General features: G+C 47.1%; 1 protein-coding gene across 1 annotated transcript in view; it reads right to left on the reverse strand.

Annotated features, from left to right (window-relative positions):
- Positions 1 to 23783, reverse strand: part of NAV2 (neuron navigator 2) — a 357889-nt gene that overhangs the window by 225933 nt on the left and 108173 nt on the right. Inside the window, exons 2-3 of the mRNA XM_081100068.1 lie at positions 15604 to 15721; positions 7436 to 7488 (exon numbers count right to left, since the gene is read on the reverse strand). Coding sequence (XP_080956194.1) covers positions 7436 to 7488; positions 15604 to 15721 — 171 coding nt within the window. The remainder of the gene's footprint in view (positions 1 to 7435; positions 7489 to 15603; positions 15722 to 23783) is intronic.

Here is a 23783-nt window from a genome sequence, read left to right on the forward strand (position 1 = left end):
TGAAAATTAACTGAAATGTCCTATTTGGGTCCTCTGGATAAACCAAGGAAGAAAGGAATTAAAAGAACGGAAGATACTTTCAGAACAGTGCTCAATACCCACTGCTTAAAGGCCATACAGAACTACCAAGCTAATACCCACTGCTCAAATCACTGCTCAGCTATAGATAATGATGTGAGAACAATGGTATGTTTCAGTCCTCTAGCCACATGGCCAAGTCCAGGCAGCTCCCTCCGTGGTCTTTCTAGCCACCCATCTACCCATCCAACATTTGTTAAATACCTACCATACGCCAGTCATGCAAGCCATGGGTGCTTACTCAGGACATCCAGGTGAAAGACATGGTGTCTCCTTCAAGAATGTAAGTACACAGACAACCACAAGAGAATGTGTTATGAGAAATGCAGGCACAGGACACCAGGGGACACGAAAGACAAGCGGCACCTAAGTATCTCAAGTACTTCAAGTAACAATTGACCTGAATATTAAAGGTTACGATATCTAGGTGGGACAATTGTAAGGTCTTCCTGGCAGACTGGACAGCATGCCACAAAGTACAAAGGCATGAACGCACACAGCCTTCTTGGGGCACCCAAGTTCTAGTATGTCTGCGGTATAGAATCCGAATGGCCAAGTGGCAAGAGATTATAGTAACTGGATCATGAAGGCCCTTCCCTCTCTTGTGTGGTCAAGTATTTGGAGAAGGAAATGGGGAATCAGTGATGGGGTTAAATAGAGGTGTGACCAGGGAGGCAGAGAGACAGATGTGGAGGCTGTCACCATCTTTGAAAGGCAGTGATGGTGGATATATCACCTTGAGTAGGAAATAGTGGGTGCTTCCTGCTGATCTCGGCCCTGGACACTTTCCACTTTGCTTTAAATTCAAAGTGGCCTGTGGGCTTTACCTCATGCCTTCCTGGAGCTGTAACATATGTGCACCCTTAGGGTCATGTAAAAATAGGCCTAGGGGCCCAGGGCAGAAGCACCTCAGCTGCCCAAGGATCTCATGCACTGCCCAGGCATGTGGCTGGCTTTCTGGCAGCTGTTGGGAGGGCTCAAGGTCACGGGGCCCAGAAACCTGATCGTGTTGCAGACGGCCTTCCCTTGGCCCAGGAGGCTCCGTGGAGATACTTAGGTGCCACTTGTCTTTTGTGTCCCCTGGTGTCCTAGCGCTGGGCTCTTCACGGCCATCTCAATAAGCTGCCTTTCACTAAGGGCCACCTGCCCTTTTTCTTGAGTTCCTATCAACAGGCCAACTTGGGTCCCTTCCATAAATAATCAATTTCCCCCCTTCTTGCCAACTCCTGGCTAAACCCAGCTGATTCTGCTGCATCCACAAATGAAAAGTAAAGAGAACAGGGATTTGTGAGGCGAAGATTATTCTTATTTCACCCTCTCTCTGTCACTCAGTGAACACCACATACTCTTAAGCTAGACAGACTTGGGTTCCAGCTCCAACTCTGCTTCCTAGGTGAGTAATCTGGGGCAAAAAGTAACCTTTTAAAGCCTCCATCTCCACGTGCAAAATATAGACAATAATTGCATCTACTTCAGAGGACTGCTTTGGGGAATAACTAATAATTAGGTAAAGCTCTTAACATGTTCCGTGCATTGTGAGTGCTCAGAAATATAAGTTTTCTCACTGAGACCTCACAACAGCCCTGTGAGGCAGGTACTATTACTATTCCCATTATAGAAACTGGTACCCTGAGAGCCTAAGGAGTTGCTCCAGACCATAGGCAGTCAGTCGTCAGAGCCCATGCTCTAGCCATCATGCCCTGCAGCACCCAGAGGTCAGAGGTGAAAGGAAGACCTAGACCAGTGGTCGGCAAACTCATTAGTCAACAGAGCCAAATATCAACAGAACAACGACTGAAATTTCTTTTGAGAGCCAAATTTTTTAAACTTAAACTATATGGGTAGGTACATTGTTATTAACTTATTTAGGGTACTCCTAAGGCTTAGGAAGAGCCACACTCAAGTGGCCAAAGAGCCGCATGTGGCTCATGAGCCACAGTTTGCCGACCACGGACCTAGTCTGTCTTTTCACAGAGGAGACTCTGGACCGGAGAAACGGCTGGATCCAGGAGCAGCGCTGGGACCTGAGGGCTGGAGCGCCCATGCTCCTTCCCAGCTTCATCGCACTGTGTCTTCCCAGGTGCCGGCCTTCTGATAGGGGACTTCAGGGGCACCTGTGACAGTGAGGAGGGGTGGGCAGGACAAAGGGAGAGGCTAAGATGGCTCTGCCCTGAGCCACTTACTCCTGTTCATAGTAGCAATTCCTCTTTTCTCACGTTCACATATGGGCTCCACACATGCTTTTATTTGTTGGGGGGGGGGGGGGCGGGTGGCGGGTGACAGGAAGAGACTCTGCTCATGGAATAGAAGTTTGCAAACCACAGACATGTCCTTCTCTGTGTTGAAGTGCAAACTCCTATTGTCTTGAGAACTTGGGTGCTGGCATTTTCCACAGGAGCCCCTGAAAAGACAGGGTGGTGAGCAGAGCCATGCCTTCAGCAGAGGGAGCCCTGAACTTAGGGGTCTATGGAGCCCCGGGGGACACATGGGCTGGCCTCTGGAATCCGTGATCTGCCCAGGCTGTGTGCAAAATTCTGGGGTATGTGCCACATGGGGAGGAGAGGGCTGGTGACTCTTCTCAAATTTTCAAGAGGTTCCATGTCCCCAAACAAACGAATGACTACTAAGACCATCGTTACCATGGAAACTACCATGGGCTGAGTGCTGACCCTATGCTAGGAAAATGGGGATAATAAGGACACTTACCTCAAAGGGCTGTTGGGAGGATGAACCAAGAGGGTATATGTAAAGCACTTAGAATGGCACCTGCCACAGAACCAACACTCTACAGGCTTTAGTTATATTGTAGCGTTGTAATCATTACTAACCATTATTATCATTTTCATTGCCTCATTAGTCCTCACAAAACCTTTATGAGCTACATATTATTATCAATCCCACATATAGGGCAGGAAATAGAGGCTTCAAAAGGTTAAATAATTAGCTCAAGGCACAGACTAGCAGAGAAGGGACTCCCACTTGGCCTGCCTGGCTCTCAAGCCCAGGCTGGCCCCCAATCTGGATGCACTGAGGGAAGGCGGCAGGAGGACTCCCTGAGAGCCCAGGAGGAAGCAGGTGGGCAGGAGGCCCCAGATGACCCCAGGCCTGAGGTCAGCCAGCCAGAGGGGAAAACAGGCCTGGGGCTTTCCACAGAAAGGGCCAGCAGGCCTTGCTAACGTTGCACCTCTCCCAATCAACAGCAGAAAGCCAAGCCACTCAGAATAATAGTGACTTAAAAAGAAAACCACCCCCTGCAGTGGCCATCCCTGATCCAAAGTGAGCCCATGTCCCGGAGCTCCACGGGTTCCAGGAGCAAGGCAGGCCGCCCCAGCACTGGCTGGCCGAGAGTCAAGCAATGTTTCTCCTTCCAAACGAACACATAACTCTGCTGAACACACCACTGGAAAGCCAAAAGGATGCCCCTAGGTTGCCACGGCAACGCTAAACAGACAAAACAGTTAACCAGCTCTGACGCACACACAAACTTATTAAAGGCCAAAAGGACTGATTTGGAGCAGGGAAGGGGCAGGAGAGGGGAGTGTTGTTTCTGCAGTTCCATCTCCAAGAACTTGGCACCCAAAGAATCTAGGTCAGATTGAAACAGGGCAAAGGACTCAAACATAAGCTGAGACCAAGCTTGCTGGGGAAAGGGAAGTCACTGCACGCCTCTGCCCTTCGGTCAGGGTCACAGTCCTGGCTGGGAGGTGGGCGCTCGAGAGTTACAGATGCCAATGATCCCAGCTCTGCCTCTGCACAGGGTAGCGGAGGGGGCAGCGCTCCGCTACCTGGCATTCCGATCTTCTCACCCCAAAGTGGGGAGTGCCATGCCGGCCACAGCAGAGTTGGGAGGATCCAGTGGGTAAACCTGAATGCACTGTGTGGAGGCACATTCGAGCTGATGTTAAAAATATTAACCACCATTTCCCACCAGGTAGGGGTTTCCTTTTCCAGATCCCCTGGTTCACTCCTACCCACAGGAGTCGATGATGGTTATTTTCCTTTTGGAAACTTTGCTCCCGGGTCCAGTGGGGGTTGCTCTGTGAGCTGTGGCAATTTGGGGAGCAGGGATGAACACAGGCTTGTGCTGGGTCTGAAAAGACCACCATGCCTGTGGGGTCTGTTGTACTCTGGGCTCGTCCATGCCTCAGCCCTCACCTTGGATGCAACATGACAAAGGGTTGATGTTGCTGGGAGGCAGGGAGAATGTCACCAGACACAGCTCACAACACTCGGGGAGGATCGTTAAAAAGATATTGCAAAACCTTCTTCAGCAGGGTCTGTGACACCCTCAGGGAAATTGATTCTCCAGAAATGGGAATGCTTGTCCACCCATCACCCCGCTGTGGCAAACCCTCTTGCCTTTGAGACTCGCCCCTTAGAAGTTATGCTAAAACCTCCCCAGAGCCTGCAGTGGAATGGGCCCCAGTGCCCCGCACAGGAGCCTGTGGGAACAGCTGCACTGTCCCGTTGTTCTCGTTGTCCTCTGGTCTCCTGCCTACTCATCACTGAGTTTCCTGAGGGCAGGAATCACATGTTGTTTCCAAGGGTATTCCCTTGGCCTAGCCCAGTGCCTGGCATTCGTTGGCACTCTGTGAATGTTGGTCAATTGACTGGCTAAAAGCATGCAATGTCATGCCCAGGGTTGTGCACTGAGACCCCTGGAATCTAGTCCACATGCCACAACTTTCTGCTTTTACGTCCCCATGGTCTGGATACAGAGCAGGACTCGAAGCAGAGCCTGGAGTGCAGGAGTCAGACCAGGGAACAGAGCCTGGGCTCTGGTGCGTCAGGAGGAGGAGGGTAAGTGAGAGGGTTGGAGCCAGAGGTGAAGGCTTGTGCCTCCCACCACAAAATCAAAGCCCCCATTCCTCCCCACCGGTAAGCTGATGAAGTGAACTTCCCCTTTTGTAACTGGAATAACACCCATTTTTCCTGCTCTGGGATGAAATTGCTTTTCTTTGGCTCCATTATTAAAGGGCACTGAAGATGCTCTGTTTTCTTAGAGAGTGAGCACATTAATTCCATGCTGGTTATTTTCAAGTGACTGACAGTTACCCTCCCAACAGGTACACTCCCCACCTTCTTAACTCATTGTGCGTCATCTTCCTTTTATCGGCATGATGCTCTCCACATACCTTTTCCTCTGGACTCCTCCAACCAAGCAACATTCAGCAAACAACACGTCTCTATCATTAGCCACCCTAAACAAGGCCTAAGTTAACCTAGGAATCTAGAAACGGTGGCCCATCCTCTATGCTATATTCTCAAATTGTGCTTCCCAAGAATAGAAATGCTCCACTCTATATGCTCTCTCTCTCTCTCTCTCTCTCTCTCTCTCTCTCTCACACACACACACACACACACACACATACACACACGTGTCCTATTAGCCAGAACAACACCAGGCTTGTCTATAAGAACTTCCCGTGTGCCCCAGGCCAGTTCTGCCTTATGAATTTGTCACTGTTTTGTAATATAGGGGAAAGGACAATGGCCCTGTTGTCCTTATCATCATCCTTCTCATTTCCTACAGAGTGGAATGACTGTGGTGGGGGTTCTTACATCTTCCTGGACTCGCATCCTGTAGCTGAACTGTGTTCTCTGCTACATTTGCCATCAGATCACGTCTGCCTCCCTGCCCCTAAGCTGGAACTCATCACCACAGGCAATTATATAATTTTTATATCCTTGCATTCTAAAAAAAGGTCCATAAAACAAAACAGTACTTCCACAGCTGAAAGAGTTATGGAGAAACCACAAAATTGCACTGGTACTAGGATAGTTTAAAAATAAGATATTAACATATACAACTGAATTTTCACAAAAGAACCTGAGGTGAGAATCTTATTTTCTAAGTTTGAAAGTGGACTTTAACAACAGACAACACCTCCAGTAGAAGGTGCGGAAAATACAAATGTTCCCAATAGAATAAAAGGTTCACCACCTTCAAATGTCAGTTCTACCTACGCATTAGCCTGAGCTGGGATGCAGGCATTGACATCTATCCCAGGGGGAAATACTGCATCTCTTCCATGTGAAGATATAACTGCATGCGTAAAATGCCTGCACTAAAATTAAGTCTTCTATCCTCCAAATTTTCTCAATTATTAATACACTAGACAGCTGCAGTAGCTCTAGCAAAAATAGCAGCCACGCTTTTCCAAAAGTCAAAGCAGCCACACTTTCCGATGTAAGGACTGGTTGCTCTCTGGATCAAAAGAAAAGAAACAATCTCCAACGGGACAATAAAACAAAGAAACATGTTTCAGAATGTACACTGAAAAGCGACTTCCCCTCACCACACACACACACACACACACACACACACACACTCACCCTCTCTATTATGAAAAGTTGACTGAACAGGCTATCTGTCCAACTTATTGGGACAACAATTCAGAAAATTAGATAGTGCACCCAAGTCATTTTAGTGCATTCTGGAATGAGACTATCAAACTGTGCCTACTCAACTGGAGTGAGGTGAGGTTAGAAAAAAAATTATCCTTTTTTTTTTTGTTTTTTTTTTTTAGATTTCTAGAAGCAAATTAATGTAGGGGGGGTGGGAGGGTGGGGGGAGGAGTTGTCCTTAAGTTGCTACCTTCATATTAAACAGGCATTAACATTATTAACAGACTCTGATAATATACATCCTTTGCGTAAATATCCATGTCTGAGGGAAAAGCTAAGCACTCAGAGCATCACAATTTAATGCTTTCTCAACTCAACAGTGATCATGGATTTTAATTCAATGGTTACATGCAGAACATGCAACAAGCAAAAAATAGATTTTAAAAGATTCTTTTAATAAAAGCTTTAATATCAGCGCTTAAGCAAGCACATCACAGCAGAGGGAATATCACTTGTCGAGGTTACGTTGAGAATGATCTGCATATAATTCATTTCCCGTCACAGTTCTGATTTCACATTGTTCTAACCTTTAAAGAGAATCAGACCACATGCCTTCATTTCTGAGTAGGGAGCTACCACCACCTCATCCAGGCCTCAGCTTCATACACAAATAGAAATTGCTGTGGGTCTTTAAGGAAGCAGAACAAGTCAGAACAGTCCAAGTTCTAAACAAGCATATGTTTGCACCAGTTCTGCACAATTTGTTCCTAAGAGCAAGCACCATATTTCGTTGCTGCTGTCTCACCATCTACATAAAAATCACAGCCATTTTGCAGTAAATGCCAACAAATGTCAGAAGAGCAGACCGTGGCTACTTGGAAATGGCTGTTAGTTTATTAATATAATCCCCCAGAGTAAAGCTTATGGCGTGAATGTTTTCAAGATGGTCAATATCATTCAGAGGCAGGGCTAACACGACACCAGCACTCTCTACCCCTGTACCACTTACCATTTGCGATCTGTTCTTCGGACAGCCATTGATGTCTTCAATCTTCTCATTTGCTGAAAAAGGAAACACAAGTCAGAAAAATAAATCACCACCACAGACACTTGAAATCGTGATGTTCAGGACCCTTGAGGCCAACCAAGTCCTAAGGCCTACACTGGGTTTGTCCAATCAGCACAGGCATGTGAAATACTGAGAGGCATCTAGCAAGCTTTAGGACTTACTCATCGAGCCGCCGTCCTCCAGGGACAGCTGGGCCAAGGTCATCATCTAAAGCAGAGACAACTGCATTGACGACAGTTTTGGAGCAACGGGGCGTCGTGGAAATTAAGACTGGGACCGTGCTTTAGGCTTTCAGACAGGCAAGAGCAACTTCCCCACAAAAGACGGGCTGGTTCAAAGTGGATCAGTCTAGCTACGACTCAGCTCCAGGGCACAATAGCTATAGATGATATCATGTCACCCCATCTTTAGGCAGAAATACGAACATTGCTTTATACTAACAGGATTACTAATAATCCTATTCCCAACTGGTGGCAAACAGGGAAAATGAGAGAGTGAGACTTAAAAACAGCTCATCCAAGGTGCCATGGTAAGTCCAAACTAGATCTGGGATACTCTTGAAGTCATAGTAGCTTTTACCTAGTAAGAGAAGTGAAAGCAAGTGGGTGCACTGAATTAACTGGAAATCAAATACCAATAACAGGGAAGAATGGGCCAGTCTCCCATGGTGAAGTGTGGAGGACGCCCTGCAGAATGAGCCCAGGATATCTCTGAGGGTGGAGTTTGTGATTGTAGCTGCCCCAAAACAACAGTACATGTGGAGGTCAGGACACTGGCTCTTGGGGAAGATACTCCAGTCTGAATTCCACCTCTACAGATCCTCAGCTGTGTGACCTTGGCCATGTCACTCTACCTCTCTGGGCTAAAGTTTCCACACCTATGAGATAGAGCTCATGCTACCTATGTCACAGGAGGAGCTATGAGAAATAGATTACATAATGCCAGTAAAATGCTTAGCACAGTGCCTAGCACACAGTGTGTTCTATAAAGGTGGGCTTATGACCCACCTGGGGAGATCTTCAAGGACCCAATGAGTTTTCTCAAGAGAACACTGGATTAGGCATTTTAGAAAGTCTCTTCCACCATTGCTTCTCCTACTCCCAAAAGAGGTGTCACAGAGCATTTAAAAGCACATAAGCCCTGGTCAGTGTGGTTCAATTGATTGAAGCATCATCCTGTCCACTAAAAGGTTGTGGGTTCGATCCCTGGTGGGAGCATGTGCATTCTCTCTCTCTCTCTCTCTCTCTCTCTCTCTCTCTCTCTCTCTCTCCCTCATTCCCTCCCTCCCTCTCTTTCTTCCTCTGTCCAAAATCAGTTAAAAATAAAAAGCATGTAAAAGATGCACAATGAACGGGATTTAAATGAATGGATATTGGTTCTTAAGTTCACCAGGAAACACAGCCAGAATATAACATTCCTATGTAAACTCCACAAGAACAAGGACTTCCATCTCCTTTGTTTCCTACTGTAACCCCAGAGCTCTGGGCCGTGAGACACACAGTGACCACTCAGTAAATATTTGTTGAGTGGCACTAAGGAATGAATACTCTGACCATTTCAAACAATCAAAAGTGATACTGCCTGTTTTGTCCTCTCACTTGTAAATATAGATGTGCATATTGAAAATTAAAAAAAAAAATGATCCTTGACGAATGTCACTCCTGCATCCATGAGAAACAATGGCAGCCCTGCACTGTGACTGTAGATTTTGATATACCACACTCGAGAATAAATTGTGGCTTTGGGGCATCAATGACACTCAAGATATCTTCCAACTGGATACTCATGATGGCCAAAGTCACTGGATTCTGCCCAGATCAGCATTAGGTCATTAGTGTCCATTAAAGCGAAGGATGGATAACTGACATCTAAGAAATCATTTTAAAGATTCTTTATGTATCTTCTGGATAAATGAAACCAAAAGCTTGATCTAATTACTTCTCTGATTCCTTTTCATGGTCTGTCCCCTAAACCATAGTCAAGTACTCCTTGAATTCAAATGATCACGTCTTATGAGCCTAATTCTGCCATTTACAACATTAAAATAAAACAGTGGGATGAAGCCTATTCCTGACCACGTTAAAGGGTGCATGGGAAGAGATCAAACGACTAAGCCCAAACTCAAAATAAACACTGAATAAAAATGCAAAGCGAGTCTTGGACATCCTGGCTTCCAATTTCATGTAATTTAAAGACTTCTCCTTTAAATTCTCAAGTGTGTCCAAGGTTGTCATAAATACTTAGAGTGATAATAGCAGTTCTGATTCTGCTAGTAAAAAGGAAGAAGAACTTGGTCTTCAGAGCCAAATTTATTAAATCTTGTAGGGGGTCTTTGGCTATAGCCCCAAAGCAGATAACCAGATGCAAAGGCATTGGTCCCCAAAGTCCTCAACTGTGGTTACAACCAGCATTCAATGGTAATTTATTCATCCCAGCATGCTCAATACATTCTTAGCCCATTAATGTAGTAACTTATCAGCACACAAGGCAACACTTTAGTAACTGGAAAGCATTAGTGCACTTTTTAAATAAGAAAAGTGGCATCAAACTCATTACTTTTCCAAAGATCTCCTCTGAGAAGTTCAGAGCAATTCACCAGCCCATGCATCCATTCATGGTCCTATGTATGTGGGAAAAGAGAGAAACTGGCTGCCCAGGAAGGCAGGTGACTTACCCAAGATCACTCAATGCTAGTAGGTTATCAAGAGAAAGAAGGTGCACTCCTGCGTGTTCCAATTTCCTAGGTGTGCTCAGAGGCAGCCCAGATGGTGATAGAAAATAAGCTATCAGCTCTCTTCACCTCTAACAGGAAAGCTGCTCCTCTAGGTCTTGGCTTCCTCCTTCTCTCCAATCCTCTCGGTTCATCCTGTTTCCCTCCTTCTCTCTCACCTCTTTCTTGTTGTTCTCCTGCCTCCGCCCCTTTCCTGAATCCAGCCCCTTCTGGTATCCTCCCTGAGTGACAGAAATGTAAGCAGGAAAGGGGAGCTGTCTCTCCCTCTTGATTCGTGCTAGTTATCCTGGCCTCGTAAACCTTTCTACTAACTCATGGAGATGGCACCGCGATGGCAACTGCTGGCTTTGGGCAGCTCATGACTCAAGAGGGTAATCACACTAATAAGAGGTTGAACTCAGAGAGACCCAGCCCTCGGTCACTAAAGGAAGGACGCAAAGAGGCAGCAAAGGTCCATTTCTGCCCCACGGGCGGATGGCAATGATGAAAAAATGGAGACCCAAATAACCCCCCTAACTAGGAAGCCCACCTCCAGGTGGAATAGATGAAGACTTAGATAGGAGCAGTGTCCGTGAAAAGCATTTAGCTTTTCCTTCAAGTCATTCCCCAACCTGAAAATCAGCTCTTTCAACCATTGGCTCTTGTACTGAAGCTAAAGCTCAGAACTCACTGCCTGGTACTGGGTAGCCCTGCCTGACTTTGCCTTGTTGACCCTCTGACTCTATGCTCCAGCTGTTTTACACATAGTTTCCTCCGCCAGGAATGCCCTTCCTGACTGCTTCACCTAGTAACTCCACCCTAACTGACTCCATGTTTAGCTTATAGGAAATTCTTTATAGGTAAATTCCCTGGTTCCCCGCCCCCCTCTCCCCACACACACACTCAAAATCATGGGTCAGGCTTCATAGCACCACAAGTCCTTAATCATTATGCACAATACTCCTCCAGGGTCTAGCGAGAGGCTGTCCCTTAAAGGGACAATCTCCCTTCCTGCAAGTATTGATGGGCCTTTATTGAGATACTTTCTTTTTAACTTTTTATTTTGAAATAACTTCAAACTTGCAGAAAAGTGACAGGAATAGTACAGAGAACTCCTTCATCCCTTCTCATTTTCTCTCCCCCACCCCCGCCTCCCAAATCCCTTTTTCTGTATAGGGCACACTCTTTTGCTGAATTATTTTTCTGTAGGCTACATATATCATGTCCTTTGCCCCTTATACTTAGCATGTATTTTCAAAGGACAAGAATATTATCTAACAGCGGAGTTAGAAAATTCAGAAAATTTAGCATTGATATAATTCCAATGTTCCAATTCTGCCAATTGACATTAAAAAAAAAAATGTCCTTTATAGCATTTTATTCCAGGCCAGGACCACAAAGTACATTCAGCTGTCATGTCTCATTAGTCTTGAACGATCTCTCAGCTTCCTTTGTCTTTCACAGCACTGACGTTCTGGAACAATACAGGCCAGCTTTGTTTTTAATAGAATGTTCCACAATTTGGGTTTGCCTGAGATTCCTCAGGATTAGTTTCAGGTTTTCCACCCCTGACTGGATTCAGCATCAGTGCTATGTTCTCTCGGTTATGACACAAGGAGCACATTGACATCCATCTGTCCCTTACCAGTAATGTCATCTTGACCCCCTGGCCATGATGTCTGGATTCTCCCCTGTGTGGTTACTATATTTCCCTGGGAACTAATAAGCAATTAGTGAGAGACACTGAGACCATGCAAATAGTCTGCTCCTCATCAAACTTCCTTCTCTCGATTTCTGTAACCATTGGTATTTCTCACCTTAACTAATCTTTACCGAAAGGTTGTGCTTCCCTCCACATTTATCGGTCAGCATTCTCCTGGACAGTGGGGCCCTCTCTGCTCCATTGATGTATCTATCTGTCTGTCATATAGACTTACAGAGTTCCATTTTGTTCCATAGTTATAATCCATGACCATCCTCAACTATTTTGATGCTCTCATTGTCCCTGATTAGATTGTTTTTTTTGTCGCCCTGGAGGAAAGAACTAGTACTTGTATAGAGATACCACCAAGGGGGTAGATTTCCACCTAATCAAAGAGCTTTTGAAGGATTCCAATTCTCCATGTTAGATCTAGTTTCCTGAGCAGGTAGTAAGCTGCCCATCATATTATTTAACAGAGTCTATTAACTGCATACATGCATCAGGTTGGGGCTTTTAAAGGTCCCTTCCTAAACTTGGAGCTAAGAGTTGCAGCAGAGTCCTAGAAAGGAAGAGGGTATGACATACAGTTTAGAAGAATGTTCAGAAGAATACCGAATGCTGAGAAGGGGAAACCTCCCGGCCACCTGTTGGGAAAAATTCGACCCAGACTTGCAGAAGCAGGGGCCGCAGTGCATAAAATTCTCATCCTTAATCCTTGCTAAATTCTGTGAACCCAGAAAAGAAGATGACGCAGACCCAGGGCCAGGACAGCAGCCGGTGGAATGATAGAGGTCCCTCCAGCCTCTCCTGCAGGGCTGCTGGCCTGAGGGGCAGCCTGGTCACGGGCACTCACTTGAGCCTCTGACGCCTACTCCAGTAGCTCCAGGCCCAGAGGAGTAACAGTCTAGCAACGCTGATGTCGTCTGAGTAGATTCAGGGAAACAACCTCCTGAGTAACAGGAAGAACCATGTTGGCCTACATTTCTATAGCACTATGTTTACTGAATTCACAACATACATACTACCATTCACCACTTCTGGGCCCCCGACAGACATCACTAATCTATCATGACACACTGACACTGCTACCAAAGCCTCATCATCCTTCTCCACAAACCTTTCTAGGCAGCACCTACCAGGTGCTATCCAGGAACACTTCACAGTTTTTAAACATATTTCATATTTGATACCTACCTTGCATTTCATAAAACTGCCACAAAAGCAGACAAAGCAGGCATGGCTGTGCCCATTGTGAAGAAGGGGAAACAGAGATAGCAGAAGTTAAGCGACTCTTCGGAGGTCCCACAGTGGGGAGGGATGAAGCCAGGATGAGGGCAAGGCCTCTGGGCACGGTCCTCTCCCACTTTCTGTCTTTCTGTCTGGGCTGAAAGCAGAGAGGACTCCTGGTAGAAACACTCTGCATGGCCCAAGACTCAGTCAGAGTTGGTCCATTACATGATGTGACCCTGCTGAGATGGGGAACCAAACCCAGTTCAGGTGCAAGTCATCTCTTACAGGCAGGCCTTTCCAAGGAGATACTACTCCTTGCAAGGTTACAAGCCTTGCACACATGCCTCCAGTCCCAGGAAGGAGCAGAATGCTGGCCACAGTCAGTGCTCCATGACTGCCTACTGAACTGAAGGGAAGAGAGGAAGAACCTTGTACTGGGTTCAGTGTCTCTGAATTAACAGGGGGGTATAATGCCGCCAAGCACAGAACAGAGGTTTCTGAAGCAGACTCATCCAGCTTAGATTTCCCTTGCCCACTAGTGATGTGATATTGGGCTACTGGTTCATGGACCTCAGTTTCTGCATTTGTAAAATGGGGAGAATACTGCCTACTTCATAGAGATGTAGAGGAAATTAAATGAGAGAAACATTCAAAAGAGCTTGGTAGGAGTGATGATAAAGAGGAGGAGGAAGAGGATGAAAAGAAGAAAGGAGTGTGGCAGATCCAAGAATCCTCTCACCTAAGTTTAAACCCTTATACAATATTCTCCTGTTGAGTGTGGTGGGACCAAGGGTTTATTTATTTTTTTATTATTTTTTAAATATATTTTATTGATTTTTCAGAGAGGAAGGGAGAGGGATAGAGAGCTAGAAACATCGATGAGAGAGAAACATCAATCAGCCACCTCCTGCGCACCCCCCACTGGGGACATGCCCGCAACCAAGGCACATGCCCCTGACCGGAATCGAACCCAGGACCCTTCAGTTTGCAGGCCGACGCTCTATCCACTGAGCCAAACCGGTTACGGCTCAAGGGTTTATTTTTAACCAACAGGATATGGCAAAGGTGATAGGATGGTACATTATATAAGGTTCTTTCTCCCAACAAAAACCTTTTTTCTCTTGCTGATACTGAAGACGTTGACCAAAGTGGCCATGTTGGAAGACCCATATGGCCAGAAGCTGAGAGGGGCTTCTAGGACCTGAGAGGGGCCTCTAGTGAACAACCAGCAAGAAGTCAGACTCACCTCCTATACCTGCAAGGAGATAAATTCCACCAACTCTCTGAGTGACCTGGACCCCTCCCTGTTCAAGCCTCCAGATGAGAACGCAACCCTGGCCGACACCTGGACTACAACCTTGCACAGGCGCCCCGCTAAGTCATGCCTGCACCCCCAGTACACAGACACTGCGAGATCATAGATATTTATTGTGTCAAGCTGCTAAGTTTGTGGCAATTTGTTTACAGTAACAGAAACTAATCCAGGGAGAAGAGGAGAAAGGAGAGATGGAAAAGGAGGACCAAAGGAAGCTAGTCTGAAGAACCCCATCTCAGGACAGCAGGGAAGCTTCTTTCGCCTTGAGTGGCAGCCACAGTCCAAAAGTTTTAGCTAAGGGCTGACATGCCTGTGTTTTCAGGCACAGCCCCCACAGATGTGAGCAGAGTTACAACTAAACAAGGCTACTTCTCACACTTGAAGGGTAAGTAACTTTCCCAATAATACAACATCCAAGGGGTTGTCCTTTCTCTGTGCCTTCTCTCTTGGCATGAGTTGGCCGTTGCCAGCAACAACACTCAGCCTAATGCCATATATCTGACCCCCTGCCTCCTCAGTCTGCTGAGCTCCCGGGCAGGACCCCTGGGCACATCCCTTAAAGCCCAAGGCAAAGCTGCCCTCCTGGACCAACCCTCTCCTCCCAGCACATGGCCATGGCATTAACAACCCCACCACCCAGTTCCCTTCCCCTAGTGCTAAAACCAGAACCAGCCCTCTCCAGAGTCTGATCCTTTGACTTCTCAAGCCCAATTAGAGTTGGCAGGATGAAACCAACCTCATGTTGCTTTTTAAAATCTTTTTTATTTTTTGGAAATATTTCCAGAGGAATCCACACAAAAGGTACCAACAGAGAAGGGGCAAGAATGAGAGAATGTGAGAGCCAGAAAGACAGTAGGAGGTCCGAAGCGGGGCAAAGAGCCCCTCCCAAACCACCAGCATCTTCTAGCCTTGGCCAGAGTAAGTCTTTCTTTTCAGAGGATCAAGATGAGATTGCTATGTGGGTGATCTTATCAGGAAAAGGGAGCTGGTACCCACACTCCCTGAGCACCAGCCAAATAAATTCTCAACATATGGGACAGAAATATCATATTTCTCTTAGAGATTACAGTGTTCCATTCCCCTTGCTCTACTCGACCCTGCCTGGGTCTCCACGGTGACTCATCCATCCCCGGAGTAAAATCTGCTCTTACCCACAACCTGGATGATCTGAGCCAGGAGGACACCGTCCGTCACATCTTGCTGGAGATCCTTGATGAGACGTTTGTGGCCTGATTTGGCTAGATAGTGATTGGCCCAGTCCGTGTAGATCTGCAAAAGAGCAAAGAAGCAACTTTAGGAAGCCAGTCGGACCCCATCTGGTCTGAGGCAGCTGCTTGGGCCTGTGCAGCAGCCCCCTTCCCGCAGGCAAGCTGTCTAGGGCCAGCCAGCACCATTAACATTCAGGGCATTGTGCCGAGGGGGCATTCAGCAGCCATAGCTGGGCTTTCGCCTATTGAGAGATCTGCCGTCAAGGCTCAGGGAAAAGCTAAAGAAAGCTTCAAAACATGCAGAGGCCTGAATGGGCCAGGGGACACGGAACTAAACAGTCTGCGCCAGATGCTTTGAGAGGTTGAGGCTCTAAATGCAAGAGAGGCCTCCCCCACCCCACCGCCGCCACCCCGCCCCGTCCAATCTTTTTCTCTTTATTGAGAAAACGTATGGGGAGGTTACCACCCAATAGGCATCTTTTAATGGGCCATTTCTGGGTATGAAGGGCTATTGAGTTAACCGAGTTCTCAGGAGCCTGGGTCCCTTGTAAAAAAAAAAAAAAAAAAAAAGCCAAGTACGAAAACACAGAGCCCCTCAATTACTCTTGTGTGAGTGGAGTTATTGATGGCCTCGCAGTAATCTCAAATTTAATCGGTGTAATTGAAAAGCCAGGATCATGTTCACTGTTGGGATTCTGTGAACAAAACCCAGCAAATTCCAACATATCTGAATGCAGCATTGGTGTACACCGCACTCCGAAAGGCAGAGGCTGGGTCGCCCATGAGATCAGGAGCGCAGACCCCTTTGCAGCCATACACAGACCTGCTCCTCTCACACAATCAGCACAAAACGATGTTTTCTCCCAAACAGGCCAACAAGCATGAAAAAGCTCTCATTGAAAACTTTCCTAACTGACATAAGCCAAATGAAAACACAATTTAAAACCTCCTCACCAATTTTGAGTGCTAAGCTCCATGCATGGATTTCTGAGCTAATGGAGGGACATGTAGACCCCATCTGTCAGCACTTTTTCTCCCCCAGAGTGGTACAAGCAAATGACTACTCAAAAAAGATAACTATCCTACCTCAACTGGGCATTTATTAGCACCAACAGTTCACAGACTAACCCATATGGTGTCTGCATCCAAATGATAAAGGTTATCATGGTATCTTCAGCAGTCGGCCTGTAGACCTCCTGTGACTAAAGAGCAGCGGGAGCCCTGCCCTCACCGGGACTCTCGCCCTCCATCCTATTCTTCAGAACATCCTGCCCAGAGTACTCTCACACAATGGGGCCCTCCTTGCCTCTCAGGGCCCTGGGATAGGGTCTGACGGTCAGGGCCTGATCTTGCAAAGCAGAGAGGGGGCACCTCTGACTACTCCACCTGGGACTGTGAGGGTATCATTCCCAAAAGGGAAAGGCAGGACTGCACTTTCTATCTCCTTAAGACCTGAGAACAGATTAGCCCTGCCCACCCCACCCCTACCCGGAAGCCCAGTCTTCCAGCGCAGAGACCCACAAGTGCACTGCGCACTGCAGCGTGCTGCTCTTTCACACCTGGGACCACCCTTAAATCCTCCTCACTTTCCTTCCCTGTGACTTCCAAGTTGTCAGAGATTAAAAATCTAATAGAGCTAAAGATCATTTTCAACTTTGTAAGCACCGAGAAAGCTAAGGAAATGGTGTGCCATCTTGGTCATCACAGTGGCCAATCTGAAAAGTCAAGGATCATTAAATGAAATTGTTAACAGGGTGAGAGGGGGGGAGATAAACATCGAAAGGCAAAGGGCCAGATCTGTGTCCAAGTCATGTAAGTAGCTGGTACACCAGGGAGAACTTTTAATGTTACACAGCAGTCAGAAATGGCTCTGCCAAAGAAATGAATCTCTCTACATCAGGCTGTTTAAAACAAGAGCTCTTCTTCTCTGAGCTTTAATCCACCAACACACCGCTGCCAACTTAATCTCCCAGAGCACAGCTCTCATCTGATCGCCTGCTCAAAAGATCATCAATGATTCCCCACTTCCCATTGAATTAAAGTTCTCAGCGATCACACTGAGATTCAAGGACGTCGTATTATCCCCTGCTCTTCCCCAGACCATGTCTGATCCTTCTGCAGAGGAGGCAGTGCGTGTGGAAGTTAAGCGCATGGGTTTTAGAATCGACCAAGTCAAGTAGGCCCCTGGCTCTGGGCAAATGAATTTCTATTAGCTTTGCTCAGACCTCAGTTTTATCCTCCATACAATGGAGAGTATGCCAAATATATTAGAAACAGGGAGTGGCACATTGGGAGCCGGCCAAACCCATCTGACATGTGTTTATAAACAAAGTTCTACTGGTACGGTCACACCGTTGCTGTGCATGGCTGCTTTCACTCTACAATGCAGAGTTGAGTAGTGGTGACAGAGAGACCTTTCGGCCCACAAAGCCTCAAATATTTACTACCCAACTTTTTACAGAAAAAAATAAAATTGCCACTCACTCTGTGTTACAGCGACTGAAGGAGATATGTCTACACATACCAAGTGCTCAGTGGTAATGATTATGCTGACCCTTAGGAAAATGACAAACCTCACACTTCCCAGTCTCCAAACGCATGCCGGCCCTCCCACCTGAGTGCCTCCACCTAGGGCCACCCTGCGAGGCCCAACCCAATGCCAGTCCCCAGCCTCCCTCCCATGAAGACCCTTGTGAGTCCCTGATTGCATCCCGAGCTGCATATGATGCAGAGTGTAGAGAACTTGAACACTGGAACCACTTTCGCACCCTCACCATCATATTTCGGCAGAGACCGTGTCTTGCCCATCGTTGCTGCCTCACAGGGAGGGGGCACATGGCAGCAGGTCGGTGAGTGATTGCCCCGTTGAGCTGAACAGAAAGAAAAAAGGGCGAATCCTTGGGAAACTGATTACATTTGAGACTTAAATAATGTGTTCTCGCAGTGAATCCTCCTCAAACCATGATCTCAAGTTTCTTTATCGATTGAAAAGAGCAAGGAAGAGAGAAAATAAATCACTCTATAGCTCAGGCTCATCAATCAGGATCCATCCAACAAGAATCATTAATTATCTGGAGTTTCCCCTCCCCTCCCTCGTCTCCAGCTCTCAACTTTTTGCATAAGTGAGTCACAAGAAAACACCCAGGTTTATTTTAAAAACCAGTTTCACAGGCCATGCTAAGAAGCCCTGACATGAGTCAGCCCCATCTACGTCACTTGCTGTCTCAGTAGTTCATGCAGTGAATACCATTCTCCCAAGGGGCACCCTTGCAAAATAAACCCACAATATCCCCAGGCATCAAAACAGACTCCCTCAGGGGATTGCACAACTCAGCAAAACTGGAGCTGGGTACGCGTGAAAGATTTTAGGCAGCGGCTAAGCTAAAGCATGCAGGCTTCCTGTCTAAGCCTCAGACACTCAGAATCCGCTTCTCCAGAGCTGTCTCTTTCCCAGAGTTCTGGAGCCTTGAGGGCTGCTATTACTTTAACCCTGAGTCCACTGATCCATGATCTGTGAACGTTCAGAAGAAATGAACAGCAAAAAGAACCACACAAGAAGAAAGAATAAAACCACCGTCCCCACCCCCAGCTCCAAAGAAACGAGTCTAGAGAAAAGCTCTAGAATCATTTCACCCTAGCATCTGAGGTGACTTTCCCATTGCTTCCCCACTCTGATCCCTCCACCTCCCTGAGCTTAGCTCTCTCTCCACCCCCAGGCTGCTGTCAAAGGCTCAAAGAAATAAAAGGGAGAAGGTGATGGCAGCTGAAGAGTGACTTTGTTTTGATTCACTTATTACCCCTGACAGAATTTCAAGGAGCATGCCAGTCATTTGTTTGCTTATAATGCCACATCCTTCCATATCACGCAGGCTGAAATCAAAGGGGGAACATTTTGACAGATCGACTGAAGTAAAGAACCTGATTATTAGCTGTAACAAGAAAATATAATAATCACACTGTGTTAAACCAATGAGGATAATAAGTTTATACTGCAATTAGCCTTCAAGTGAAGTGTGTGTGTGGGGGGGGGTGGGGGGGAGAAGGGGTGACATTCTAAGTAAGGAACCCAAGAAAAATGCCACAAAACAAATGCACCTATGGACTCAACTATAAATCCAGACCCATATGCCGGACAGCCTGATGGGGCCGGAAGGCAGTGGTAGCATTAGGATAGTGGCTCCGGGAGAAGGGTGAAATGTATCTCTTGGAAGGAAATGCCAGTGTGAAGAGAAAGTGAGCCAGTCATTTAGCATCAGAGGTGCTTTCCGGTCGAGCAGTTGTAAAGGGAACACTACTGTTTGGCCTCCATTCAAGAGGTCTCGCTCTAACTATGGCCACGTCATCAACATACTGTTTCCATGACTGAGCAGTATGTGATTAAATGGTTTAGATCTGCTTGTTCTGAAGTACAAAAATAATACTGCAACAATAGCATAGAGTGTTTACCCAGAACCTGAATACCACTAAGAGTGATTATCTAATTATTCACAGTTTTATGAAAATCAAAATGAGCCATTTGTTATCAAGGGTAAAGCTGGTAACACGTTCACGTCTGCATCCCCAGCATCTAGCAAGGAGTAGGCTACCTACCCCACAGGTGCAGCCACATAACCTTTAAACTGCATGGGGTGGTGGGTGGGGCCTGAAATCAGCTGGTGGCTTTTCCCCTGCTCCCTGGTCTCTCAGAAGAGTCCCATTCTGCCTGATGTCCTTGGTGCCACCACATGCCCACCCGGAGGGCAATGACTCTCCCTCCATCCCACCTTTGCCATCTCCCGATGCATGACTTCAGACATTTGTGCTTTTTCATAAATCCCAGTAAGCATAAGGGCAGTGTGTTTGGAGTCTTGGGAGCTGGTGTGGACAAGGACTGAGACCTGGCTCTGCCTCTTACCAGCTGGGGGAGTCATGTTCTGGCTGGGGGTTGGGGTCGCTCACTTATGTGACAGTGATGAACAGAGTTGTTTTATGGATTAAATGAGAGCATATGTGTCTGGCACACAGGGTTAAATAAATGGTGCTTATTCATGTGCCAATTAATAAACTCTAGGCTATCTAAATTCTGGGGAATAAGTTATTCTAGACTGTGGAGAGTTTACACTTCTGAGAGCCACACATTTTTATTCCATTGGAAATCTTTCCCAAATGGGTTATCATGATCCCTACTTTTTAAACGAACCCAGTTTCACTTTTTCCTTGATGGCCCACAGACATCGCTATGAGTAATAGTGTTTGATGCCCTTAGGGCCTGCTGAGTTGCTGGGCCTTCTGTAAAAGAGCCAGTTCCTTTCAAACTGGGTGTAAAGTAAGAGAAAGTACTGTTCAAGTAAGAGGCTTGATGGGACATTGTGGCACCCCTCTGAGCTGCCTACAGGTTCAGGAGAGAAGGCTTTTGGCTCTCAGCTGGTCTCCAGGCAGGTAAGGCTGCTGGGAAGCTGAGCTCCAGAAGCCCCAAGGTGTGACTGGGTTGTGTGTTCCTACCTGAGCACATGTGGAATGGTACCACCAGCCTTCCCTCTCGGCTTTACGTTTTGTAGTACGGTTAAGGTTTGCAATACGGCCAATGTGAACTTATTTATACCAAGGAGTATACATCTCTGCCTGGGCCCAGAAGACAGTACGTAGCAGCGGGAAGGGAGGAACCCACTGCTGCTTCCTCCCTTGTCATCTGAAGTAATCTACTTATCCACAACCGCCAGAGATACACCCTGACACCTGCCCACTTGTGTGTGTACATAGCAAGTGGCTAGAGAGAAGGGCAGGGCTTATCGCTAACCTGGATTTCCAGCTTGCTCCACATCCTGGCACCATCCTTACTCCTGCTTTACCCATGAATATCAAGCCAAGATCCACTGCTTAGAGCCGCATGCTCACCCGGTGCTTTACGCAAGCACTGCCTGAGCAGCTGCCTGCACTGGGTTCTGCTCTCGCTGCAGTCTTATGTAGTGACTTCAAATGTCTAGTCAGACCACTTAGGTTCCAATCATGCCACAAGCACTTCCTGGCAGAGTTATCCTAGACAAATGACCTAAACTGCCTGAGCCTCAGCGTCCTCATCCATAAAATGGATCAACTGCCTATTCAGGTTATTGTGAGACAGTAATCTAACAGTGCAGGGCTATGTGAGCTATGATGATTCCCAAGAAGAAGAACACATTCAATGCAAGCACTTTGCAAACAATGGATTCCTTTAGTTCTTGCTACTCTATTGGGAAAAAGATATTATTTCTTCCTTTTAACAAATGAGGAAATTGAGGCTCTGATGGGTGACATGACTCTCCCAATGTCACATGACAAGTATGCCGGGTTGGGAAGAAGTAACTAGCTCCTAATGATGCTACACTGCTGCTGAGAAGCCGGCACGGGAACACCAGCCATCGAAGGTCAAGTGCCACAGCAGTGTGGGAAAAGCAGCAGGAGAGGGCAAGGCTTATTGCACAATAGCCAATACAGTGTCACCCTGTCCTGTCCCTGGGAACAGAGCGGCCGCTTGTCACTCAGGGCTAACAGATCCAAGAGGGGAGCTGACACTTTCCCATGTCACCAAAGCACAAAGCAAACATAACTTCACAACAGTGTCACAAAACTAAAAATGCCAATAGGACATGGGTGCAGGACTGTATCCAAACAGGGAAACACTCAGGAGTAAAGTCCCCCAGTTCCAGTCTGAAGTGGGGCAAGGCCAGCCTGAGACCCTAGCATTGAATGCCGGGCTGGGCCTGGCAACGGCCCAGAGCCACACAATGGCGGCATTGTCTGCCAGGGACAGGAACAAGCAGCAGGTGGGCGTGCACAACAACTCCAGAGGTTTTGAAACTGTGCCTTTAGGAAAATAAACCAGGCTGGTGAACGTGTTGGGGAGGGACTGGTGAGATCTTAAGGATGAGCATGTAGGCGCTTGCTTACTACACACGTTGGGTTAACCCACTTTCAGTGCCTATGATCCCCCCTTTTATGCACTCGGTTCTCTTGGGACAGGCATCGTTCTGCACCACATTCATAGTAAACACAACACTTTCCCATTCACTTCCTCACTTGGTCACCATCACCTATGCATGAGGGGTAGGTGCTTCTGTAGAGAGCCTACTGTGTACCAGGAGTTTACACCTGTGACCTCATCTATAATCTCTCCCTGCTGGAGTGACAGCTCCAGGAAGACAGGAATTTTTATCTGTTTTATTCACTGAATTTTTCCAAATATCCAATACAGTGCCTGGCACGTAGTAGGTGCTGACTAAATATCGGTTAAATAAGTGAATGATCATCCCCATTTTATATACTGGAAAACAATGGCTCTGAAAGGTGCACAGGGTCTCAGAGCTAAGAGCAGGGGCTACTCCCTTGGCCCCAGGCAGCCTGCCAGGAGCTCTCACAATGGCAGAGTTGCAGCCAGTTCTCCTGGGGCCTCCCTGGAGAATCAAAAAAGGGCAGGCGAGGATGAAGACGAAATTGCTCCTGCTTGTTTCCGAATAAAATGGGGCCCCTCAGCAGTGCTTCCTCTCACCCCCTCCAACCTGAGAAGTGAGACCGTAACAACTTTCAACCGCAGGTCTAACAGCTCCAAGAAAACCAAGTGTCAGAGCCCACTTGGAATTTTTCAAGTATTTCCTGGCCCTTCCCGTGTTCATTGGTCACTAATCCGGCATGCTCTCCTTCCAAGTGCTTCCTCTACGGCTGTGGTGGGGGTCGGGCCCTTCCTTGCAGGTCTGGGGGCAGCTGCTGAGCACTTTCACAGTAATCATCCCAAAACCCACAGGAGCTTCTCAGCGCTGCCTGGCAGGGCGGCCACACCTGAGGGGATGGTGACAACCTGGGCAATAATACAGGCCTCTTTCCAGTCTGCTTCTTAACTGACCTTTTACGTACTGGCCTCTATTTGGTCTTGCAAATCTCCACAGCTCCTTTCATCTGCACACTGACTCTGGGTAAAGAGATGCCAGCCACCGTGCCTCTCGGTCACTCCCATCCAGCCCAACTGCACCGGCTTAGCTTTCCAGGCACAGGCTCTTCCCCAGCCAGGACCCTGGAGTCCTGGGTGACCTCGGGCAGGTTGCTTAACCTCTCTGAGTCTCAGCTTCCTCTCCAGGGGATTTTGGACAGACAGAGGGAAATACTAGAGCTAA

The sequence above is a fragment of the Myotis nattereri genome, assembly GCF_964212035.1.
Source record: "Myotis nattereri genome assembly, chromosome: 9".
Lineage (NCBI taxonomy): Eukaryota > Metazoa > Chordata > Mammalia > Chiroptera > Vespertilionidae > Myotis > Myotis nattereri.